This window comes from Chionomys nivalis, chromosome X (genome assembly GCF_950005125.1).
Source record: "Chionomys nivalis chromosome X, mChiNiv1.1, whole genome shotgun sequence".
In the NCBI taxonomy this organism is placed as follows: domain Eukaryota; kingdom Metazoa; phylum Chordata; class Mammalia; order Rodentia; family Cricetidae; genus Chionomys; species Chionomys nivalis.
The window spans coordinates 70,207,838-70,230,872 of NC_080112.1; the positions used below are offsets into that span (position 1 = coordinate 70,207,838).

Below are 23,035 nucleotides of genomic sequence, written 5' to 3' on the forward strand. Positions count from 1 at the left end.
CGCTGACAATGGGCGGGACCGAACGTTCCCTTTGACCAATCGCTTTCCACTTTCCCAGCCTCTGTTCTTGGGTGGACCAATCAAAAACAGCTAGTGCAGTAGTCTTCCTGAACCTCGTTTCTCGAGCGACTGTCCGGCCCTTCCGGTTTTTTCTGCGCAACATCCGCTAGAATCTGGTAGGGTCAGAGAGCCGGCCTAGTCACTACCGTGCGACTGACGTACTTGTTTCCGGCCCATGGGGCCAGGCTGGGCTTCGCTGCTGCCCACAGCCGGTGCCGGCCAGCCTGCTGCCATGTCAGACACAGACAGCGATGAAGATTCCTCCGGAGGCGGCCCATTTTCTTTAACCGGGTTCCTTTTCGGCAACATCAATGGAGCCGGGCAGCTGGAGGGCGAAAGCGTCTTGGACGATGTGAGGCGTGGGCGTGAGGCGGAGGGGGGTGCGGCTGGGGAGAATCGGAGGCGTGGCGGGCGACTGTTTAGGAATCGGTGAGAGGGTGTTTTAGCCCGTTCTCGGGGCGCAGAGCATCCCCTTCTCTTGGGTTTGAGGAGTAGCGGAGAGAGAGGCGAGAGCGAAAGCGCTCCCGAGAGCGCGCGCTCAACTCCGAGGAGAGAGGAGGAGAAAAGGGGAAAACGGCTAAGTGCCTGTCACGGACGCCGAGGTGTTTGGTTTGAAGGTAGCGTTCTACTTGCCTGGTGGGGTATATAATAGTTGAACCTAGTACAGCTATCTGAACCGTTCCCGTGTGAGATATTGAAGAAATCTTGGAACTCTGTTCCTCCGTTGATCGGGAGTGGCTTCAGAGCCAAGGCTATGGATGGAACCTAGGGAGTTTGGATCGGATGTCCGTGCAGTTTAGGTTTTCTGGACAGTTCTTGCGTGTGATGTCCCTTTGAGCACATTGTGAAGTCATGTTTCAGATGGATTTGTGACTCTGTCATGAGCAAGGCAAATTCACCTTTGTGCCGGACCTTCAGGTTTAGTTGTGTCTTTCGACTCGCATGCTCTCCCTTTTTCAGGAGTGTAAGAAACACCTTGCCGGCCTGGGGGCTTTGGGTCTGGGCAGCCTCATCACTGAACTCACGGCAAATGAAGAACTGACAGCAGCTGAGGGTACCCTGGTAACCGATGAAGGTGAAGTGTGGGCCGTGGGGAGGGCCATGCGGGGCAGGGGAGGAGGCTAGCTTTTGTCCACGTACATCTATGTGGGAATTATTTTATCTACGGAAGTGAGAATTCCTTGCTTTTTCTTGAGCTGTCTCTTTTCTGTCCTTAGGCTGGATTCAGAGTAGAGAAGATGCTGTGGACTACTCGGACATCAATGAGGTGGCAGAAGATGAAAGCCGCAGATATCAGCAGACGATGGGGAGCTTGCAACCTCTTTGTCACTCGGGTTAGTCTCTTTTTTTTTAGTGACAGGGTCTCTCTGCATAGCCCTGCCTGCTTTGGAACTCGCTAGGTATACCAGGATGGTCTAGAACTCATAGAGATCCACCTGCTTCTGCTTCCTTTGTGCTGGAATTAAGGGTGTTCCCCCACTATGCCCAGCGTTCTTTAATGTTGTAGAATTAGTAGTGTAGTGAATTTTCTTCCTGGATAAATTTGTTTGGGCCTCTGATGTCTGTGCTTGATCTTTGTCATTGTTCTTTACTGTCCGTGCATTTGTTTTGTCTGCTATTCCCATTGTCAATTCAGTACAAGTAGTAGGTATTCTCTTTTACCAAACTCAGGCCTTTATTCTCATACTCTTCAGTCTCAAATTGTTGGCTGATGACAAGGGTAATATTTGATCTTTTTTTTGTTGCTGTTTTACTTTTTTTTTGAGACAGGGTTTCTTAGCTGTGGAGCCAGTCCTGGAACTTGCTCTATAGACCAGACTGGCCTCCAACTCATAGAGATCTGCCTGCCTCTGCCTCCTGAGTGCTGGGATTAAAGGCGTGTGTGGCATCATTTGATCTTTTTAAGTGCCAGTAGGTTTGAGATACTATTAGATGGTCTTCAAAGTTAGTGACCAAAACAAACCCAGTCTTTGCCCTTAAAGAGTTTATAGATTAAGAAGAATTAAGTTTACAGTCTCATGTCAATGAGCAACTTATTCCCCTAATACATTTCTTCTTCCTCATAATTTAAAGGTTTCCTCAGCTATATTTTAGAATTAAAATCCCAGAATTGGAACAGGTTTGTTTGTTTTGCCTCTCTAGTGTTGAGATTAAAGGTGTGTGTTATCATGCCCAGCAATGCTTTCTTTTCTAGAAGTTGCTTTGGTCATGGTATTTTCACAGCAATAGAACAGGGACGAAAATAGTCTCCGTAATACAGCCCTGACTGGCCAGAGACTAACTTTGTAGATCAGGATGTCCTCAATCTCAAATAGCTATGCCTTTCTTTGCCTCCTGAGTGCTGGGATTAAATATGTACACTACCATGCCCAGTGTTTTGTTTCTTTTAAAAATAGGATGTCATGTGTCCTAGGCTGGTTAAATTCTAGATCCAAGGATGATTTTAAACTGATTGTCCTTCATCTACTGGAAAAGGACTGGGATTAAGACAAGGTCTTACTGTGTAGCCCTGGCTGTCTTGGAGCTCTCTGTAGACCAGGTTGGCCTCTAACTCATAGAGATCCACCTGCCTCTTCCTCCCAGAGTGCTGGGGTCAAAGACGTGTACCACTACACCCTGATAGTTGAGCAAATTTTTGAAAGAACAGATTTAGTGGAGATCACACAGCAATATTTTTTAGTTTTGTTTTGAGATAGGGTTTCAGGTAGTACAAGCTGGCCTCAAGCTTCCTATATTGCTGTGGGTGACTTGTAAGTCCCAGGTCAGTCAGGGTAATATTTGAGACTTAGTCACTGTTCTGTTGCTGCGAAGAGACACCGTTTATTATCTGACACTTGAATTTGTCATTTGTAGTAATTCCCCAGTTTTCTTCTGTAGTCAATAAAATGGTTATTGCTTTTTGGGGATTTAAGTTTGTGTTCACATTATGGGAGATCATATACTAAACACACAAAAAAGAGTTGATAATTAGACTGGAAAGTTTCCTTTAGGCAGCCAAGATGTGGTAGAATTGTAGAAATAAAGTAAATCAGAGCAAAGCATGTATAGTTGGATTTAAATTAGTAGGGTGGGAGGCAGAGGAGGTAGGTGGCTTTCTGAATTTGAGACTAGCCTTGTCTACATAGAAAGTTTCAGCACAGCCAGAGATACATAGAGAGATCTGGTCTCAAAAAAAACTCACAAGAATTAATAAGGGTGATTATTATTTTGTGTGTGCACCACAGCACATGTGTAGAGGTCAGAGAACAACTTCATGTAATTGGTTATTTCCTTCCATTTCTTTTTTTTTTTAATTATTTTCCTTTTATTTGCCTTGGTGTTTTGTCTGCATGTATGTGTGAGGGTGTGAGATCTTGTTAGCTGCCATGTGGATGCTGGGAATTGAACCCAGGTCCTCTGGAAGAATAGTCAGTGTTCTTAACCGCTGAGCCATCTCTCCAGCCCCCTTCCTTCCATTTCTACATGGGTCCTAGTGATTGAATTCACTCAGGTGGCCAAGCTTGTGCAGAAAACTTCTTTATCTAATGGGTTGTCTTGTTGACTAGGAAGCTTTTTGTTTAGATTTATTTAATTTTATGTAATGTTTTGTCCATGTGTGTGTTTATGCATTGTCCACAGATGCCAACTGGATGTGCTGAAACTGAAGTTACAGATGGTGTGAGCCACCATGTTGGTGCTAGAAATCAAATTCAGGCTGTCTGGAAAGATTAACCAGTGCTCTTAGCCACTGAGTCATCTCTCTAATCCTCCCTGCTTTAAAAGAGTTCCCCCTTAAAAGAGTCATGTCTTTATTATATTTTTAAATGTGTTTTAATTTTTGTGGGTGTGGGTGTTATGCCTGCATGTGTATATGACACCACATGTGTGCCTGGTTCCCTTGGAGGTCAGAACATGTCAGATCCCCTGGAACTAGAGTTATGGAAGATTGTGAGCTGCCTTGGTCTTCTGCAAGAACAGTAATTGCAGGGCCTGGAGAGATGGCTCAGAGGTTAAGAGCTTGGGCTACCCTTCCAGAGGTTCTGAGTTCAATTCTGAGCAACCACACAGTGGCTCACAGTCATCTATAATGAGATCTGAATCCTTCTTCTGGCAGAACACTGTAGACATGATAAATAGATCTTTTAAAAATAGAACATTAATTCCTTTTTTTCTGTTGAGCCATTGGTCCAACCTCTACTTTTTGTTTATTTTTAAAATTACATTTATTTTATGTGTGGAAGCATATGTCCCAATACTCAGGTCAGAGGACAGCTTGAAGGAATCAGTTCTCCCTTACCATGTGGGCCCTGGGGAATCAAACTCAGGTTGTTAGGATTTGTGGTAGGTGCCTTTACCAGTGAGATATCTTGCCAGCTCCCTTGGGTTTTTGTTGTTGTTGCTATCTTGAGGCAGAATGTCATGTAAGCTGTGAACACCTAATCATAGAGCCTCTCATTCCCAAGTGTTGGCGTCAGAGTCATGTTCTACCATACTGGCTAGTAAGGATGACTGTTGAAAAGGAAAATATGTAGAACCAAAGAATATTTGGGCCATTGAGGTAGTATACACCTGTAATCCCAATACTTAGGTTGTATGAGACTTTGTATCAAAACATTGAAAGCAAAATATAGGGCTGGAGAGGTGACTCAGAGGTTAAGAGGACTAGCTCTTCCAGAGGTCCTGCGTTCAGTTTCCAGCAACCACATGGCAGTTTACAACCATCTATAATGGGATCCCATGATTTCTTCTGGTGTGCAGATGTACATGCAGACAAATCGCCCATATTCATAAAGTACATAACAAATTTTTAACCAGGTGTGGTGGCACACCTCTAATCTCAGCACTTGGGAAGCAGAGGCAGACAGATCTCTGAGATCAAGGCTACCATCCTCTGTGGAATAAATTCCAGGACTACACAGAGAAACCCTGTCTGGAAAAACCAAAACAAAATATGTTCAGGATCAACTATTGAGTACTACCAATAGTTTACAAGCACTGAAAAGAATGAACTACTGCCAAAATATAGACTGGAAAAGTGTATCAGAGGCTTGGGAACTGTAAGGGAAACCCATTTTTTTGTTTTGTTTTTTAATTTCAGAAACTGGGAAAGAATATTCAATTAGATTAAAGAAAGTGGAAACAAAACCCAGTATGATTAGGAAAAGGAGCAGTGGATCAAAAGGATTCACACAATTCTTGGACGTGCTCATACTCCATTTGACTATACCATATCTTTTTTAAGGCAGAAAGCTACATATTCTATGTATTATTTTTATATTTTGTTGACTATTTGAGATAGATTATATAACCTGACTGGCCTCAAACTCAGCTACCTATTTCTGCCTTTCAAGTGCTGAGATTAAAGGAATCTTACACACACACACAAGATTTTCTGTGTGTTCTTAAATGATGCATAGTATTTCTATGATGCTTTACATTTTTGAGATTTGAAGAGTGCTCAAAGGTATTGTATAGAGCTTTTCATATTGAGATTACTTTTATTTCAGCAGATTATGATGAAGATGACTATGATGCTGATTGTGAAGATATTGATTGTAAGTTGATGCCTCCCCCACCTCCACCGCCAGGACCACTGAAGAAAGAGAAGGACCAAGATGGTATTACTGGTGGTAAGTAAAAACTGTTTATTTTCTTTTTAGGACTGAGTTTCTATTCATCAAAGCAGGCTTTTTTGACATGCTTAAGGGTATTTTTAAAAAATATTTTAGAAAAGAAAAAAAATATTTTAGAAAAGGATGGCACTTCTAGAAAAACAGTCATATAGTGTCAAATACTGATATTGAGTAGAAATTTTCCTTTTTAAATGTTCAATAACACACAGTCAAGAAATAATAATTTAATGCAGTGCTTCTCAAATTAGGCTGCCCATCACATTTACCTACTTGATTATTCTGGAGTATTTGATTCAGAAGATCTGGGATAGAGCCCAGGAATTTTTTTTTTTGGATTTTTCAAGACTGGGTTTCTCCGTAGCTTTTGGTTCCTGTCCTGGAACTAGCTCTTGTAGACCACGCTGGCCTCGAACTCACAGAGATCCGCCTGCCTCTGCCTCCCAAGTGCTGGGATTAAAGGCGTGCACCACCACTGCCCGGCTGAGCCCAGGAATTTTTGTTAAGAGTTTCCAAAGATTTTTTTTTTTTTTTTTTGAGACAGGGTCTTACCTGGTCTCAAAAAGACCCTCCCTGGAACTCTGTATAATAGGCCAGGTGGCCTTCAAACCTGTAGAAATCCTTCTGTTTCTGCTTTCTTATTGCTGGGATGACATGTGTGAGCCATCACAGTTTTTGTTCCCCAAGACTTTTTTTGTTTGTTTTGTTTTTGTTTTTCAAAATGTTTTCTATATAACAGCCCTGGCTGTCCTGGAACTCACTCTGTAGACCAGGCTGGCCTCGAACTCACAGAGATCTGCCTACCTCTGCCACCTGAGTGCTAAGATTAAAGGCGTGTGCCACAACTGCCCAGCTTCCCAAGACTTTCTTTTCTTTTTTTTTTGGTTTTTCGAGACAGGATTTCTCTGTGGTTTTGGAGCCTGTCCTGGAACTAGCTCTGTAGACCAGGCTGGTCTCGAACTCACAGAGATCCGCCTGCCTCTGCCTCCCAAGTGCTGGGATTAAAGGCGTGCGCCACCACCGCCCGGCTCAGCTCACTATTCTTATCCCTTATAACAGTAATAATGCTGTCTTAGGTCAGACAACAAGAGAGAAACAGCACCTTGATTTTTGGAACAGGGACTTACTGTTTATCCCTGACTGGCCTATAACTCCATGTAAAACAGGTCGGCCTTGAATTCACAGAGATTTGCTCGCCTCTGCTTCCTGAGTGCTGGGATCTAAGGTGTATGCCACCATGCCTGGCCTTAATCTTCTATATTTTGAGATTATGTTAATATAAATTACTCCAGTTGGTGCTCTGACAGTTTCTTTTAGTTTGCAAGGTAAATGTTATCTAACTTTGTGTATCGAATTTATTTTTTGTTACTCTGTGAGCTTAACAATTCTCCATCTTATAGATCACTGAAATAAACATAACAGGGCCTGATTAATGTGAAGTATTAATATAATTTTGCTACTAATCACAATATTGGGCACAGTTTGGTCATTTATGGAAAGTAGTAAATGTAGTAATAGTGTTTGTTTTCTCTCATCATAACCCTAGGGTACCAGGTCCAAGGTGAGTTGGGGATGGTGGGAAATAATAAATTGGATGAGTTTTTTGGGGCTGCATACTAGTAATCTGGGTGCTTGGGACTATATCCCCTGCCACAGAGCCATGCATATTAGCTTAGAAGGGGTTGTTGGCTGAATTTGAGGCAATGTGTTCACAGTTACATGCCAAAGGGGTCTCTCTTCCTTGTTGCAGTGTCTGAAGATGGAGAAGGCATCATCTTGCCCTCCATCATTGCCCCTTCCTCTTTGGCCTCAGAGAAAGTGGACTTCAGTAGTTCCTCTGACTCAGAATCTGAGATGGGACCTCAGGAAGCAGCACAGGCAGAATCTAAGGATGGAAAGCTGACTCTTCCATTGGCTGGGATTATGCAGCATGATGCCACCAAGTTGTTGCCAAGTGTCACAGAACTTTTTCCAGAATTTAGGCCTGGAAAGGTACTTTGTATGGAGACTATCCATTAGGAAAACTGACTTCTTCCATATTCCAAGTTCTTTTGTTATAATACTGAATTTATAGTGCATGAGACTTAATGACATACTTATTCAATAATAGATAATTATTTGTATAGGAACTTTTTATACTGTATTAAACCATATTTTGAAGTTGTATGTATTCATAGGAAATGTGGCCTGGAATGTCTCAAAAAAACAGTAAATAATTCTATTAGTGGCTAGCGAGGTGGCTCATTGGATAGAGGCACTTGCATGCATGCCTGGGGATCTGGGTTTACTCTCTTGAATCCTATAAATTGACTGAAGAGAACCAACTCCTGAGACTTGTCCTTTGACTTCACACATATATTATGGCATGTTTACCTGCACATGTACACATGCACATACATAAATACATGACTAAGCTGGGTGATGGTGGCGTATGCCTTTAATCCCAGCACTTGGGAGGCAGAGGCAGGTGGATCTCTGTGAGTTTGAGGCCAGCCTGGTCTACAAGAGCTAGCTCCTGGACAGACTCCAAAGCCACAGAGAAACCCTGTCTCGAAAAAAAAAAAAGCTAAGTATTAGCCAGACATGGTGGTGCATGCCTTTAAACCTAGGCTGGGGCAAGTGGATCTCAAGTTCTGCATAGAGAGTTCCAGGTCAAGGCTACATAGTGAGACTGTGTCTCAGAAAACAAAAAGAAAAACAAAGCTAAGAACTAGGAATGTAGCTCATTGATAGTGCAAGTCCTTAAGCTCAAAGCCCAGTATTGCATAAAAAAGAAGGGGAAAAAAAAGAAATTGTCTTACTGAGGGACAATACTTTTATGGTCTGAACTTAGGACTCCTCGTTTTCTCCCCTGCAATTGAATAGATCACTTGAGTTTTTCAGACACCAAATCTCTGGCATAATAGTATATTCTGTGTTCTAGGTGTTACGCTTTTTACGTCTTTTTGGACCAGGGAAGAATGTCCCATCTGTTTGGAGAAGTGCTCGGAGAAAGAGGAAAAAGAAGCACCGTGAGCTTATACAAGAAGAGCAGATCCAGGAGGAGGAGTGCTCAGTAGAACTAGAAGTCAACCAGAAATCTCTGTGGAGCTATGACTATGCTCCACCTCCACCTCCAGAGCATTGTCTCTCTGATGATGAAGTAGGCAAAGTAGACATGGGGGCATGCAGAAAGCTCTCTAGCTTGTGTCAAAGTTGGAACTAACACTTTAGCATTAATTGATTAATAATTAATTAATTGATAAAGCATTACTAGTCAAGGTTGGTGGCATATGCCTTTAATACCAGCACTTGAGAGGCAGAGGCAGGTGGATCTCTGAGTTCAGGTCAACAAGGCAAGTTTCAGGCCAGCCAGGACTACATAGAGAAACCTTGTCTTGAAAAACCAAAAGAAGGGAGTTCTTCGCTAATTATCAATAATAATTATGAGTTGCACTTGGGAGGTAGAGGCAGGTGGATCTCTGAGTTTGAGGCCAGCCTGGTCTCTACAGAGTGAGTTCCAGGACAGCCAGGGCTACACTGAGAAACCCTGTCTTGAAAAATCAAAAAAAAAAAAAAATTATGAGTTAAATGTAGTGGTCTCACCTTTCCTATTGTAACAGAAAAATATTTGGTGGGGCAGGGCAGGGTAGATGATACTTTGCTAAATATAAAGCTATGACTCGTAGACAGAGTTTGCCATGAAATACCTCTATTTTTTTATATTCTCATTCCAGGTAAAAATTCCTATTCAGCAATCATCCTCGTGGTTCCTCTAAGTCACCTTATGATTGTTAATTTTCTGTAGTTGTGGGTCATCTGGAATAGGAAAGCCCCACCTCTACATCTTTGACTCTGTTGTAGATCACAATGATGGCTCCTGTAGAATCCAAGTTTTCCCAGTCAGTTGGAGACACAGATAAAGTGATGGATACCAAACCAAGAGTGGCAGAATGGCGTTATGGACCTGCTCGGCTGTGGTACGATATGCTAGGTGTCTCTGAAGATGGTAGTGGGTTTGACTATGGCTTCAAAATGAGAAAGACTGAACATGAACCCACAGCAAAATGCAAAATGATGACGGTAAGCAACTCTGGTATATAAGAGAAGAATCAGTGTGCTTAGAGTTTTATATATATATATTTTTTGTTTTTCGAGATAGTGTTTTGCTGTAGAGCCTGTCCTGGAATTAGCTCTTATAGACCAGGCTGGCCTTGAACTCACAGAGATCCGCCTGCCTTTGCCTCCAAAGAGTGCTGGCATTAAAGGCATGCCCCACCATCGCCCGGCAAGTTCTATAATTTTCATTAACTTCTCAACTTGGAAGTTCTTGGGTAAAATCTTTAGTAGGTGATTTGCATAATAGGGTATATCATCTTGCAACTAAACTTTATTCTAAGGATTCTGTTTTGAAATGGGTGCAGTTCCAAAGTAGAAGTTGGAGAAGAGACAGATGGTTTTTTTTTTTTCTTATCAGGTAATTTGCATAAGTAGAGCATCACTTTTTTCTGTGCTAGTGATTGATCCCAGGGTCTTGCACATGCCAGGCAGGTACTTCACCACTGAACTACATTCTCAATCCTTGGCTTTTTGAGACAGGGTCTCAGTATGTATCCCAGACTGACCTCAAACTTTGAATTCTCCTTTCTGTCTCCCAAGTGCTAGGATTGCAGGTATTTGACACTAACTCTGGCAAAGCACCTCTTGTGATATCTCATGAATCATTTAAGATTTGGATTGGGAACTTTGACCAGTGACTGATTTATTTTTTCTACTTGTACAGAAATTAAGGAAACTTGAGGAAAGCAATAGCATTGATCTTCTGGCAGATGAAAACTTCCTAATGGTGACACAACTGCATTGGGAAGATGATATCATCTGGGATGGGGAAGATGTCAAACACAAAGGAACAAAACCTCAGCGTGCAAGCTTGGCAGGCTGGCTTCCTTCCAGTATGACTAGAAATGCTATGGCCTACAATGTTCAGCAAGGTGCGCTTCTATGCCAGCAGTGTCTAGCACACAGTTCTTCATCTCAGTCATTTTAACTAATCCTAGTTATGATCTTATAGGCTGTTAAGGGATAGTGAAATGCTTTAAATCTAATCCCTGATTGTTTTTTTCTCATTTTTGTTTATAAAGACACTTTATCATTTTATAATTTTTCTCAACCATGAAAACTGTCAAAAAGAAATTCTGATATTATAGAGATTATCATTATTAACTTTTTGATGTGTTTTCTTTTGTTTGCTACATGTATCTGATTGAGTTTAATTAGTTCATGTTGAGACAAGGTCTTGCTCTGTACCAGAAGTTAATCTGGAATTCACTATTTTCCTAATTGAAACTTCCTAAGTACTACTATTGTGTTTGTTGCCATGCCTGATTTGAGTTCAATGTCATACGTACTGTTTTCTTTCCTCTTTTTGTTTTTTGTTTTGTTTTTCGAGAAAGGGTTTCTCTGTAGCTTTGGAGCCTGTCCTGGAATTCTCTCTATAGACCAGGCTGGCCTCGAACTCACAGAGATCTACCGGACTCTTGTCTTCTAAGTACTATGGTGGTGGCATTCTCATTGGAGAATATCTTATATTTCAGGCTGGCCTCAGGTTTTTTTTTTTTTTGTGTGTGTGTTTTTTTCGAGACAGGGTTTCTCTGTAGCTTTGGAGCCTGTCCTGGAACTAGCTCTTGTAGACCAGGCTGGCCTCAAACTCACAGAGGTCTGCCTGCTTCTGCCTCCCAAGTGCTGGGATTAAAGGTGTGCGCCACAACCACCCGGCTTAGCCTCAGATTTGCTTCAATCTTCCTGCCTCAGTCTCACAAGTGCTGGGATTACATGTGTAAACCACTACACCCATGCTATACTGTGGTTTTTCTCTTGCTTTTTTGTTTATTGAGACAGGTTCTCACTTTGTAGTCCTGGTTGGCCTGGAACTTTTTATGTGTAGAACAGACTGGCCTACATTTATAGAGATATACCTGCCATTGCCTCCCAAGTATTGGGATTAAAGGTGTGTGCCACCAAGGCCTTGTTGATTTCTTAGCATAATTTTATGTGTAAGTTTTCAAAGTTGTTCATATAAAGTTTAAACTCACAGAAACTATTCATTATTTATTGAATCTTTAAATAAAAAATGGTTTTAAACATTTTTATCTTATCTATTTATGTCAGAGCCATCAGTTAGACTTCAAAGAATCTTTAAACAAGTCCTTGGCGATCTCTAAAATTGTTCTTGGTGATCTTGATAACCCTTTAACCAACCATGAGGATGGGGACATATTAAAAATTCGCCTTGATTGACTCTTTGAGGCAGGGTTTCATTTTATTTATTTATTTATTTATTTATTTATTTATTTATTTATTTATTCATTCATTCATTCATTCATTCATTTGTTTATTTATTTATTGGTTTTTCGAGACAGGGTTTCTCTGGGTAACAGTCCTAGCTGTCCTGGAACTAGCTCTTGTAGACCAGGCTGGCCTCGAACTCACAGAGATCCACATGCCCCTGCCTCCCGAGTGCTGGGATTAAAGGCATGCGCCACCACCGCCCGGCAAGGCAGAATTTCGTGCTATGGCCCTGGCTGGCCTACTACTTGTCATGTGTACTTGCCTTGAACTTGAATTAATTCTTTTGCCTTAGCACCTTGAGTACTGTGATTAGAAGTAAATGCCAGGAAGCATTTAAAATGAAAAGAAAAAAGATGCAAAATAGCATATTTAGTATTCCATTTGTAAAAATGAAAAACAACTGTATAAACAAAAATCTTACTAAAAGAAAATATACTAAATATTTTATAGTGGTTATTTCTAGTTTTTTTATTTCTCTTTAAACCGTTCTGTATTGTCCACATTTTCTTAGTTACCTTGGATTCATTTCACAATTCAGACCATGCCACCATAGTCTTTTTTGGGTTTTTTTTTTTTTTTTTTTTTTTTTGGTTTTTCAAGACAGGGTTTCTCTGTGGCTTTGGAGCCTGTCCTGGAACTAGCTCTTGAAGTCTTACAGTGTATAGCTCATGCTGTCTTAGAGCTCAGTATTTTCAGACCCCACCTCTTGAGTGCTAGATTATACATGTGTACCACCACACCCAACTCAAAAATGTCTTAAATTTTTTGGCTTTTTCAAGACAGGGTTTCTCTGTGTAACATTTGCTATCTTGGAACTGGCAACTAGCTCTGTAGACCAGGCTGGACTTGAACTTAGAAATCCATCTGCCTCTGCCCCATAAATGCTGGAATTAAAGGCATGATCCACCACTACCTGGCAAAAAATGCCTTAATTTTAAAAATCTTATGAAAAGATTTTTCTCTTCAATTCTAGGTAAATATGTTATTAGTTGCATAGGTTTTTTTTTTGAAGTTTTGGTTTTTTGGGACAAAGTCTTACTGTGTAGCCCTGGCTGGCCTCCACTTATCCCTGCCTCCCAAGTGCTGAGATTAAAGGAGAGTACCACCATACCCAACTCAGTTACATAATATTTTTGATGCAAGATCTTGGTGTGTAGCCCCAATCAGGCCTCAAGCTCATGATCTTTCTCTCATCTTCCCAAGCTTATAATATTCTTATTTTATACATAATGTTCTTAGAAGTCCATTTTTCTTACTTACCTATAATTGCTTTGTTAACATAGTTAAATACCAATATTTATATATACCTATATGCCAATATGTATATATAGTTTATTGATAATGGGTATGTAGCTGTGACTTTCCTGGAATTTACTCTGTAGACCAGACTGACCCAGAACTCACAGAAATCTGCCTGCCTCTGCCTCTAGAGTGCTGGGATTAAAGATGTGTGCTGCTACCTCCAAGCTCATTATAATTTTTTATTTAATTTGTTTATTTTTATTTTATGTGCATTTACTGCAGTTATGTCTGTGTGGGGGTGTCAGATCTCCTGGAACTGGAGGTACAGTGGTAAGCTACCATGTGGGGCTGGGAATTGAATCTGGCTCCTCTGAAAGAGGAGCCACTGCTCTTGACCACAGAGCCATGTCCAGCCCTTCACCATAATTATTTAGTTAGTCCCTTAGTAAGTAGGCTGTTTAAGTCTTAACTATTATGAACAATATTGCAGTGAACATTTTGTCAGCAGTAGTTTCTGTCAAAGTGAGATGTACATGATTATCTAGTAGGTTCCTTTTGAATAGCTGTATGAGTACCTACACTAATATTTGTTCTTTTTCTGTTTGCTAGAATCGTGACTAAAAGGAATATTAATGTTTTGTTTGTTACTGTTTTCTCCTCTTGTTTTGGCCAGGTTTTGCAGCCACACTAGATGATGATAAACCTTGGTATTCCATTTTCCCTATTGATAATGAAGATCTGGTATATGGACGTTGGGAGGACAATATCATTTGGGATGCCCAAGCCATGCCCCGGATTTTGGAGCCTCCTGTTTTGACACTTGATCCCAATGATGAGAACTTGATTTTGGGTATGTTGATGACAGAAGCCAGTGTTGTTTATCTTTGACATCTTGCTATTAATGTCAAAGGGCAAAACGATACCAAAAAGGTTAGGCCAAAAACTAGAAACTTTTTTTATTAACTAAATGTATTCATATATTTTATCATAACTGCAGTTTCCCCTCCTTTTCCTCCTTTTCCCTCCCCCCCAAACTAAAATCTTTTAGGTAATGATTTTTTTAAAAAAGTTATAGGGGTCTGGAGATGGCTCAGAGGTTAAGAGTATTGACTGCTCTTCCAGAGGTCCCAAGTTCAATTCCCAGAAACCACATGTTGGCTCACAACCATCTATAATGATATCTGATGTCCTCTTTTGGTATGCAGGCAAGCATGCAGACAGAACATTGGGTACATAAATAATAAATTAATCCTTTTAAATTAAAAAAGTTGTAGCTACCAATTTCTAGTGTTTGAGTGTTTAGAAAAAATTTCATAGGAATGTTGAAAATTTTATCTTTAAGATCAGATATGTAAATTGGGCTTGTTGGTTAATCCCACCATGGGAGGCAGAGGCAGGCAGATCTATGAGTTTGAGGCCAACCTGGTCTACAAAGTGAGTTTCAAAGGAGCTAGGGCTACACAGAGAAACCCTGTCTCAAAGAAAAAAAAAATCATGCATATGGTTGAGTGAATTACAATAACCTGGAAATGGAGTGAGAGATCCACTTAGAAACTCAAAATATCCATGGGAAATAGGAATTTTTGTTGAACCTGGTGGCATGTGTTCCAACTACTTGGGAGGCCAAGGAAAGAAGGATTTTATAGGCAACAGAATATGTTCCAGAGCAGCTTTGTCAACTTAATGAGATCCTATTTAAAAATAATGCAAAAGGAGGTCTAGAGGGCTGGAGATGTATGTAGTTCAGTGGTAGTCTTTGCCTAACTTGTGTTAAACCTTAGTTTCAATCCTTAGTACTGCATAGAGCGGTGGGGAAGAGGTGGGAGGGTTGTAAAAAAGGAGAAAGGGAAGAGGAGGAAAGAAAGAAAATGAGCATTTAGGGATAGCAATTCCAAAGTTTTTTGGTTACATTCTCAGAGATCCCCGATGAGAAGGAAGAAGCTACTTCTAATTCTCCTTCCAAGGAGAATAAGAAAGAATCATCTCTGAAGAAGAGTCGAATTCTCTTAGGAAAAACAGGAGTCATCAAGGAAGAACCACAACAGGTTTGTGGAAAGAAAAGAACTTGTTATTTAGAAGAACAAAGAAAGATAATAGGAAAGGGTTGTCTGACCGGAGCTTATTTGATCTATCATTAGAACATGTCTCAGCCAGAAGTGAAAGATCCATGGAATCTCTCCAATGATGAATATTACTATCCCAAACAACAGGGTCTTCGAGGTACTTTCGGAGGGAATATTATCCAGGTACAAATAGCTGCTTTGTTTTGATGGAGGATGTGGGTAAATCTTGCCTAGGAAGGAGTTAGTGTTTATCTCTAACTCTTCTGTTTCCTGTTTAGCATTCAATTCCAGCAGTAGAATTACGGCAACCCTTCTTTCCCACCCATATGGGACCCATCAAACTCCGGCAGTTCCATCGACCACCTCTAAAAAAGTACTCCTTTGGGGCACTATCGCAGCCAGGTCCACACTCAGTCCAGCCCTTGCTGAAGCACATCAAAAAGAAGGCAAAGGTATAATTGAATCTTGATTAGAAAAAAATGTTCTGTAAGATAATTGGAGTACAAGCCGGGTGGTGGTGGCGTACGCCTTTAATCCCAGTACTTGGGAGGCAGAGGCAGGCGGATCTCTGTGAGTTCGAGACCAGCCTGGTCTACAAGAGCTAGTTCCAGGACAGGCTCCAAAACCATAGAGAAACCCTGTCTCGAAAAACCCAAGCCGGGCGGTGGTGGCGCACGCCTTTAATCCCAGCACTTGGGAGGCAGGGGCAGGTGGATCTCTGTGAGTTCAAGTCCAGCCTGGTCTACAAGAGCTAGTTCCAGGACAGACTCCAAAACCACAGAGAAACCCTGTCTCGAAAAACCAAAAAAAAAAAAAAAAAAAAAAAAAAGAAAAACCAAAAAAAAAAAAAAAAAGATAATTGGAGTACAGATTGGGAGACTATACTGGATATTAGATTATATTAGAGAATTGTTTATTTTCTCAGGTGTGATACAATTTTATTTTGGTTATTCAGGAAGATATCTTTATTCTTAGAAAATAAATAAATAAATATGAATATACTTAAGGCTAAAATATTGCAGCTTTCAAAATTGGTTTACTAAAATCTGTAGAAAATTTGCAGATAAATAGTGAAAATGTTTAAGTAGTGAGATTAAGAATGTTCAGAGTATTATTCTTTCAATTTTAGTGATATGTTTGAAAGTTTTCACAATAAAATAGAAAAAAATGGCATGGTAAAGAATGTTTTGGTATTTTCTCAGATTGAATGATATCAATGTGTATAGTTTATCTTCTTGTTGCAAATAGGCTATATTGTCTTTATTCTGGACAGATGAGAGAGCAGGAGAGGCAAGCCTCTGGTGGTGGAGAGATGTTTTTTATGCGCACCCCTCAGGACCTCACAGGCAAAGATGGAGACCTTATTCTTGCAGAATACAGTGAGGAAAATGGACCGTTAATGATGCAAGTTGGCATGGCAACCAAGATTAAAAACTACTATAAACGGGTGAGTCTGTGCTCAAAGAAGTGTGTGTGTTAAAAATTTTTTTTACATTTATTTTATGTGTATGAGTGTTTTACTGCATGTATGTATGTGCACCATATGTGTACCTAGTGGCTGAGGGTGCCAGAAAAGCATGTCGGATTCATTGGAATTGAAAATTTGGATGGTTACCACGAGTGCTAAGAACCAAACTTGGGTCCTCTGTAAGAGCAACAAGTGCTTTTTTTGGTTTTTCTTTTTTTTTTTTTTTTTTTTTTTTCGAGACAGGGTTTCTCTGTGGCTTTGGAGCCTGTCCTGGAACTAGCTCTGTAGACCAGGCTGGTCTCGAACTCACAGAGATCCACCTGCCTCTGCCTCCCAAGTGCTGGGATTAAAGGCGTGCGCCACCACCGCCCGGCTTTTTGGTTTTTCAAGACAAGGTTTCTCTGTGTAGCTTTGGAACCTGTCCTAGAACTCACAGTGTAGACCAGGCTGGCCTGGAACTCACAGAGATCTGCCTTCCTCTGCCTCCTGGTGCCACCACCGCCTGGGTTAAGCAGCAAGTGCTCTTAACCATGAAGCCATCTCTCCAGTCCCTGAAATGTTTGTTATCAATACACCTATAATTTGGTATGTAGTGGTAATCTGTGAAAATCTATTATGTCATATACATGTCTTGGGGAAAAAAGGGGTGGTATGTCTTGCTAATGGCAAATGCTATGCTTATGGAAGATTACATGTGCATTTATTGGTATTATTCTGTGAGTCTAACTTAGTTTGCTGTGTTTCTCCTAGAAACCTGGAAAAGATCCTGGCGCCCCAGATTGCAAATATGGAGAAACTGTTTATTGCCATACATCTCCTTTCCTGGGTTCTCTTCATCCTGGACAATTACTGCAGGTGAAGAATTATTTCCTGTCTTATATTCTCTCCTAAGGAAATTGACAGATGAGGAACAAGTTTGTTCAGAAAGAGACAATTTTGGTTGATTGAGGTACTGTCCGTGTATAGGTATAAGGTAGAATAATCCACTGGGTTTGGTGGGTGTGGTGGTACACACCCTTATTCTCAGCTCTTGGGAAGCAGAATTTGAAACCAGCCTGGTCTACATACTGAGTTCCAGGTCAGCCAGGACTATGTAGTAAGACCCTATCTCAAAAAAGGCAAAATCTGGAAAGATGATTCAGCATCTAAGAACACTGGTTGCTCTTCCACAGGACTTAGTTTGATTCTCTGACACCTACATGGCAGCTCAAAGATCTGTAACTCTACTTCCCGGGAATCTGAACCCTCTTTTGACCTCCTTGTGCACTTCATGCATCTGGTGCACAGACATAGATGAGGGCAAATCACGTACACTTTTATAAATAAAGATTAAATAATTAAACATAAAAGATTAGTATAATATACTGGACATGGAGGGCAGGAAGATCAGGAGTTCAAAGACATCCTTGACTATGTTGTAAGTTTGAGTCTGATAAACCAGCAAAACAAAAAGATTAGTATAATTTAAAATTTGAGACAAACTTTTTTAAAAATAATTCTCTTAGATTTTTTTTTTAGGCTGAACATGGAACAGTGAGCATTTTTTATTGTTTGATTTATGCTTTTGTTTTATGAGTTGTGTGTGTGTGTATTTTTTGAGCTAGGATCTTAATCTATAACAGAGACTGACCTGAAACTTACTGTATAGCCTAAACTGGCCTCAAAGTTTGGGGCAGGGAGGGGGAGGGAAATGGGAGGCAGTGGCGGGGAGGAGGCAGAAATTTATAATAATTAATTAATACATCTCTGAAGAGCTCAAAAAAGGCTCTAAAGAGGTAATATATTAAATATTTCTGTTTGATTTGCTTTATCATTGCAAAAAAAAACAACTTTGGGGCCTTATGAGTGCTGCGATTGCAAATATGAACTAATATAACACAGCTTTTTGAAAATATACACTGGCCATTAGTGGTGGTGGTGATGCACACATTTAATTCCAACAGAAGGGTGATGGATCTCTGTGAGTTTGTGGTCAGCCTGGTCTACATAGTGAGTTCTAGGACAGCCAGAGATACATAGTGATACCTGGTCTCAAAAAAAAAAATTGAAATAGGCCTGGAGAGAAGACTCAGCAGTTAAGAACACTGATGCTCTTCCATAGGACCCGGGTTCAATTCCTAACACCCACATGGCAGCTTACAACTGTCTGAAAATGCAGTTCCACGGGATCTGACACCTTTACACCAATGCACATAAAATAAAGTTAAATAAATCATTTTAAAATTTTTTAAATTTTGAAATAAAGAAAAAATATAAAAATACCCTCTGGTAGCTGGGTGTGGGTGGTGCCAGCTTGCAATTCCTGTACTAGGAAAGCACAAGCCAGAGGCTCACAAGTTTAAGGCTAGCCTGGACTATAAAGTAAACCCAAAACACTGGGAAGTATATCTAGAATTAATGTAGGTTATGAGTGTTTTAAAATTAGTATATTTAGCCGGGCGGTGGTGGCGCACACCTTTAATCCCAGCACTCGGGAGGCAGAGGCAGGCGGATCTTTGTGAGTTCGAGGCCAGCCTGGTCTACAAGAGCTAATTCCAGGACAGGCTCCAAAGCTACAGAGAAACCCTGTCTCAAAAAACTAAAAAAAAAAAAAAAAAAAAAAAATAGTATATTTGAGGGACTAGAAATATAAGCTCAGTGGTAGAGCACTTACCTAATATGTTCAAGGCCCTAACTTTGTGTCTAGTTTGCAAAATAGTGGTGCATTTTGATGATAATTAATTGTGGCCATTGTGAATACTGAACCGTACTTGAATGTTACAGTCTCGCCAGAAGGAAGTGCTGGGGTTTGTTTTTGTGTGTGTGTATGCTTTCTTCTGAAGGTTTTAGTGAGTTCCCTCTGGCAGTAGCTTTTAGATTCTTTTCTTTTTTTTTCAAGACAGGTTTTCTCTGTAGCTTTAGAGCCTGTCCTGGAACTGGCTCTTGTAGACCAGGCTGGCCTCAACTCTCAGAGATCTGCCTGCCTTAGCCTCCTGAGTGTTGGGATTAAAGGCGTGTGCTGCCACCACCACCCAGCTGGCAGTAGCTTTTCAAAAGAATTATGGAGGTCCACAAATGGTTTGGGACCCATCTCCAGAACTGCCTACCTTTTTTTTTTCTCTCATTTCATTTCTCGAGCTGATCTTTTCCTTTTTTCTCTCTTTCTTTTTTAGATAGGGACTTAATCTGTAGTCTAGAAGTGACTTGGAATTTGGTATATAGACAAGTTTCGCCTTGAATTGTAGCAACCCTCCTGGTTCTGTCTTCCAAGTGCTAGGATTGCAGGTGTGTGGCACAGTGTCCATAGCAATCTTAAGCATTCCTTTATTCTTATATCTTTATTTATTCCACTGTCACTCTTGCTAACTTCTCTACACCTGCAAAGTTTTTTAAAAGAATCATTTCCTTCTAGGTTTGTGGGGCAGGTAGTGCTAGAGGTAGTGCCAGGGCCTTGTGTATGCAAGTCTGTGTCCAGTCTGGTAAACTGAGCCACACCCTTAGCCCTCCTCACCAGATTCTGATTATTGTTGGCTTTCTTATTCTTGTGACTTTCTTTGAGGTTTCTTGGTGGTGGTTTTCAGCCATTCCATCTTCTTCCATCTTTTGTGACTACTTTTATAGTTTCTTTTTTACACTGTGTGTGTGTGTGTGTGTGTGTGTGTGTGTGTGTGTTAGGGAGGTTGAAGGGCAATTGCAGGAGTCAGGTTTAAGTTTGATGGCTAACATTCTTACCTGCCAAGACATCTCAATGGCTCTAGGTTTTGGGTTTTTTTTCTTTGATATAGGATTCATATGTAGTACAAACTGGTCTTGATCTCCTCTTCCACCACTTCCCAAGTGTTGGAATTGTAGTTGTGTACCACCATGCCCAATTTTTTGTAGTGCATGTTTGTGTGTCTCTGTGTGTGTGTGTGAGATAGAGAGACAGAGAGAGAGAGGGAGAGAGAGAGAGAGAGAGAGAGAGATCACATTCACATGAGTGTGTGGATAAATGTGCATGCAGAGGTCAGAGTAGGATATTTCACTTTTGTGGTTCTAGTAGTCTTTGAGGAACTCTCAAACTTCCATCTAAAACTTCATAAGCCATATTTCCATCAACTGCACTGTTCTCAGCATTATCTTAGAAGTTTTCATAGAACAGATGATTAAACTCTGAGCACTCAATGGCTTTTTCATTCCAACATTCCAGACTCCTTTTAAGATCCTCCAAAAACACAGTCAGATATATCACAGCAATATTCATGATCCTGGTACCAATTTTTCTGTCTGAGGATTTCTATTGCTGTGATAAAGCACCATGACACACCAGAATTTACATGCAAGTTGTCTTTTACTTCATATTTACTTCATAACACATATATGTCCACCTGTTTACACATACACTACATTAAAAATGTAACTAAATTTTTAAAAAATTGTTTACTATCTTCTGTAATTCTTACTATAGTGAACATTTAGAACTTAATTACTCAGCTAGGCAGTGGTGGCACAAGCCTTTAATTCCAGCACTCGGGAGGCAGAAGCAGGCAGATCTCTGTGAGTTCAAGGCCTGCTTGGTCTACAAAGCAAGTTCTAGGACAGCTAGGACTGTTGCACAGAGAAACTTTGTCTCAATTAAAAAAAAGATTTAATTTCTCAACTGGGTGGTGGTGGTGGCACACGTCTTTAATCCTAGCACACAGGACACAGAGGCAGGAGGATCTCTGAGTTCAAGACCAGCTTGGTCTACAGAGTGAGTTCCAGGACAACCAGGGCCGTTACACAGAGAAACCCTGTGTCTTTACTCCTCCCCCACAAAAGAATTTAATTTCTCCATCAATGTGATGAAAGTCTTCCTTTTTCATTAGTAGGATTTTTGTTTCTTTGATTTTTTTTTTCAAGATAGGGTTTTACTATATAGCCCTGGCTGTCTTGTAACTCACTCTAGACCAGGCTGGTCTGGAACTCAGAGATCCTCTTGAGTGCTAGGAATGAAAGCATGGTCCCACCACCATCTGTCAGGATTTAAAAAATAAAAAATTATTTTTATTTTTTCTGTGCAGTGTCGTTGTATCTGTGTAAGAGTGTCAGATCCTCTGGAACTAGAGTTCCAGACATTTGTGAGCTACCGTGTTGGTGCTGGGAATTGAACTCGGGTCCCCTGGAAGAGCAGCAAGTGCTGTTAACCACCGAGCCATCTCCAACCCCCATTATTATGATATTTAAACAATTTATTTTTATTATTTGTGTGTTCGCACATGTGAGTTCACCTGTGGAGGCAAAAGAGGGTGTGTCTGATGACATGTATATAAAGTTATATGTATATCTTAGTTGTCAGATGTGGGTGCTAAAATTAGAACTTCAGGCTGGACAGTGGTGGCATACGCCTTTAATCCCAGCACTCGGGAGGCAGAGACAGGCTGATGGATCTCTGTGAGTTCGAGGCCAGCCTGGTCTACAAGAGCTAGTTCTAGGACAGACTCCAAAGCTACAGAGAAACCATGTCTCGAAAAAAAGAAAAAAAATTAGAACTTCAGACTTCATAATAGAACAGCAAGTACCTTTAACTGCTTAGCCATCTCACCAGCTCTCTTTTTTTTTGGTGGTAGGGAATACTTTACTGATTCAAAGCTTATAATAGTTGATCTCTATCTGGCTTCTACTTCCACCTCAAATATTTCTGTCCAACTACTCTTGTGTTTTTGTTTATTCTGTCCTCTTCGAATACTTTGATCCATCATTTTTTTTTATTTCTAATTAATTAGCTAACATATTCAAAAATATTCTGAAGCCAGACCTGATGGTAGAATACCTGTAATCCTAGTACTCAACAATCTAAGTGATATAGGAGAATTGCCTTGTTTTTGAGACATCCCTGGTCTTCTGTAAGACCTTGCCCCCCTAAATTGTTTTGTCCTCACCTCTTGTGTATGAGACTGTAGGGTAGAAGTGTATACTATATTAATTTATAAAGCTCTTCATAACAGTCCTATGAAGTATAGGTATTTTAGGTATCCTACATTTTGTAGCTGAGGAAATTTAAGCTTAGAAACTTTGACTTGTGTGTCTTCATACAGTGACTGGAAAAGGCTGTTTCTTCTGTATCTAAACCATTTACTTTCATTTCTTTTTTTTTGAGTCAAGTCTCTCTCATAACCTGTGTTGCCTTCAAACTTGCTAAGTGGCCAAGGATAGCCTTGAACTCCTGATCCTCTTGCCTCTACTTTCCAAGTACTAGGATTGTAGGTATGTGTTATAACACTTTTTCCTCCAATGTGTGTGTGATTGTATGCAAGTGTAGAAGTCAG

The 23,035-nt window shown here is 40.5% G+C and overlaps 1 protein-coding gene across 3 annotated transcripts in view; it reads left to right on the forward strand.

Annotated features, from left to right (window-relative positions):
* Positions 1 to 207: 207 nt before the first annotated feature.
* Taf1 (TATA-box binding protein associated factor 1) overlaps positions 208 to 23,035 on the forward strand; it is a 68,796-nt gene continuing 45,968 nt past the window's right edge. For 2 of the 3 annotated variants that reach the window (XM_057759127.1, XM_057759129.1), the window contains exons 1-14: positions 208 to 412; positions 1,021 to 1,135; positions 1,278 to 1,394; positions 5,547 to 5,669; positions 7,420 to 7,661; positions 8,593 to 8,811; positions 9,513 to 9,731; positions 10,432 to 10,639; positions 13,912 to 14,088; positions 15,156 to 15,283; positions 15,377 to 15,484; positions 15,580 to 15,753; positions 16,575 to 16,748; positions 17,520 to 17,624. In XM_057759127.1, the coding sequence (XP_057615110.1) occupies positions 236 to 412; positions 1,021 to 1,135; positions 1,278 to 1,394; positions 5,547 to 5,669; positions 7,420 to 7,661; positions 8,593 to 8,811; positions 9,513 to 9,731; positions 10,432 to 10,639; positions 13,912 to 14,088; positions 15,156 to 15,283; positions 15,377 to 15,484; positions 15,580 to 15,753; positions 16,575 to 16,748; positions 17,520 to 17,624 (2,286 nt within the window). In that variant the 5' untranslated portion in view covers positions 208 to 235. The remainder of the gene's footprint in view (positions 413 to 1,020; positions 1,136 to 1,277; positions 1,395 to 5,546; positions 5,670 to 7,419; positions 7,662 to 8,592; positions 8,812 to 9,512; positions 9,732 to 10,431; positions 10,640 to 13,911; positions 14,089 to 15,155; positions 15,284 to 15,376; positions 15,485 to 15,579; positions 15,754 to 16,574; positions 16,749 to 17,519; positions 17,625 to 23,035) is intronic. The other variant, XM_057759128.1, reaches the window with a different exon arrangement.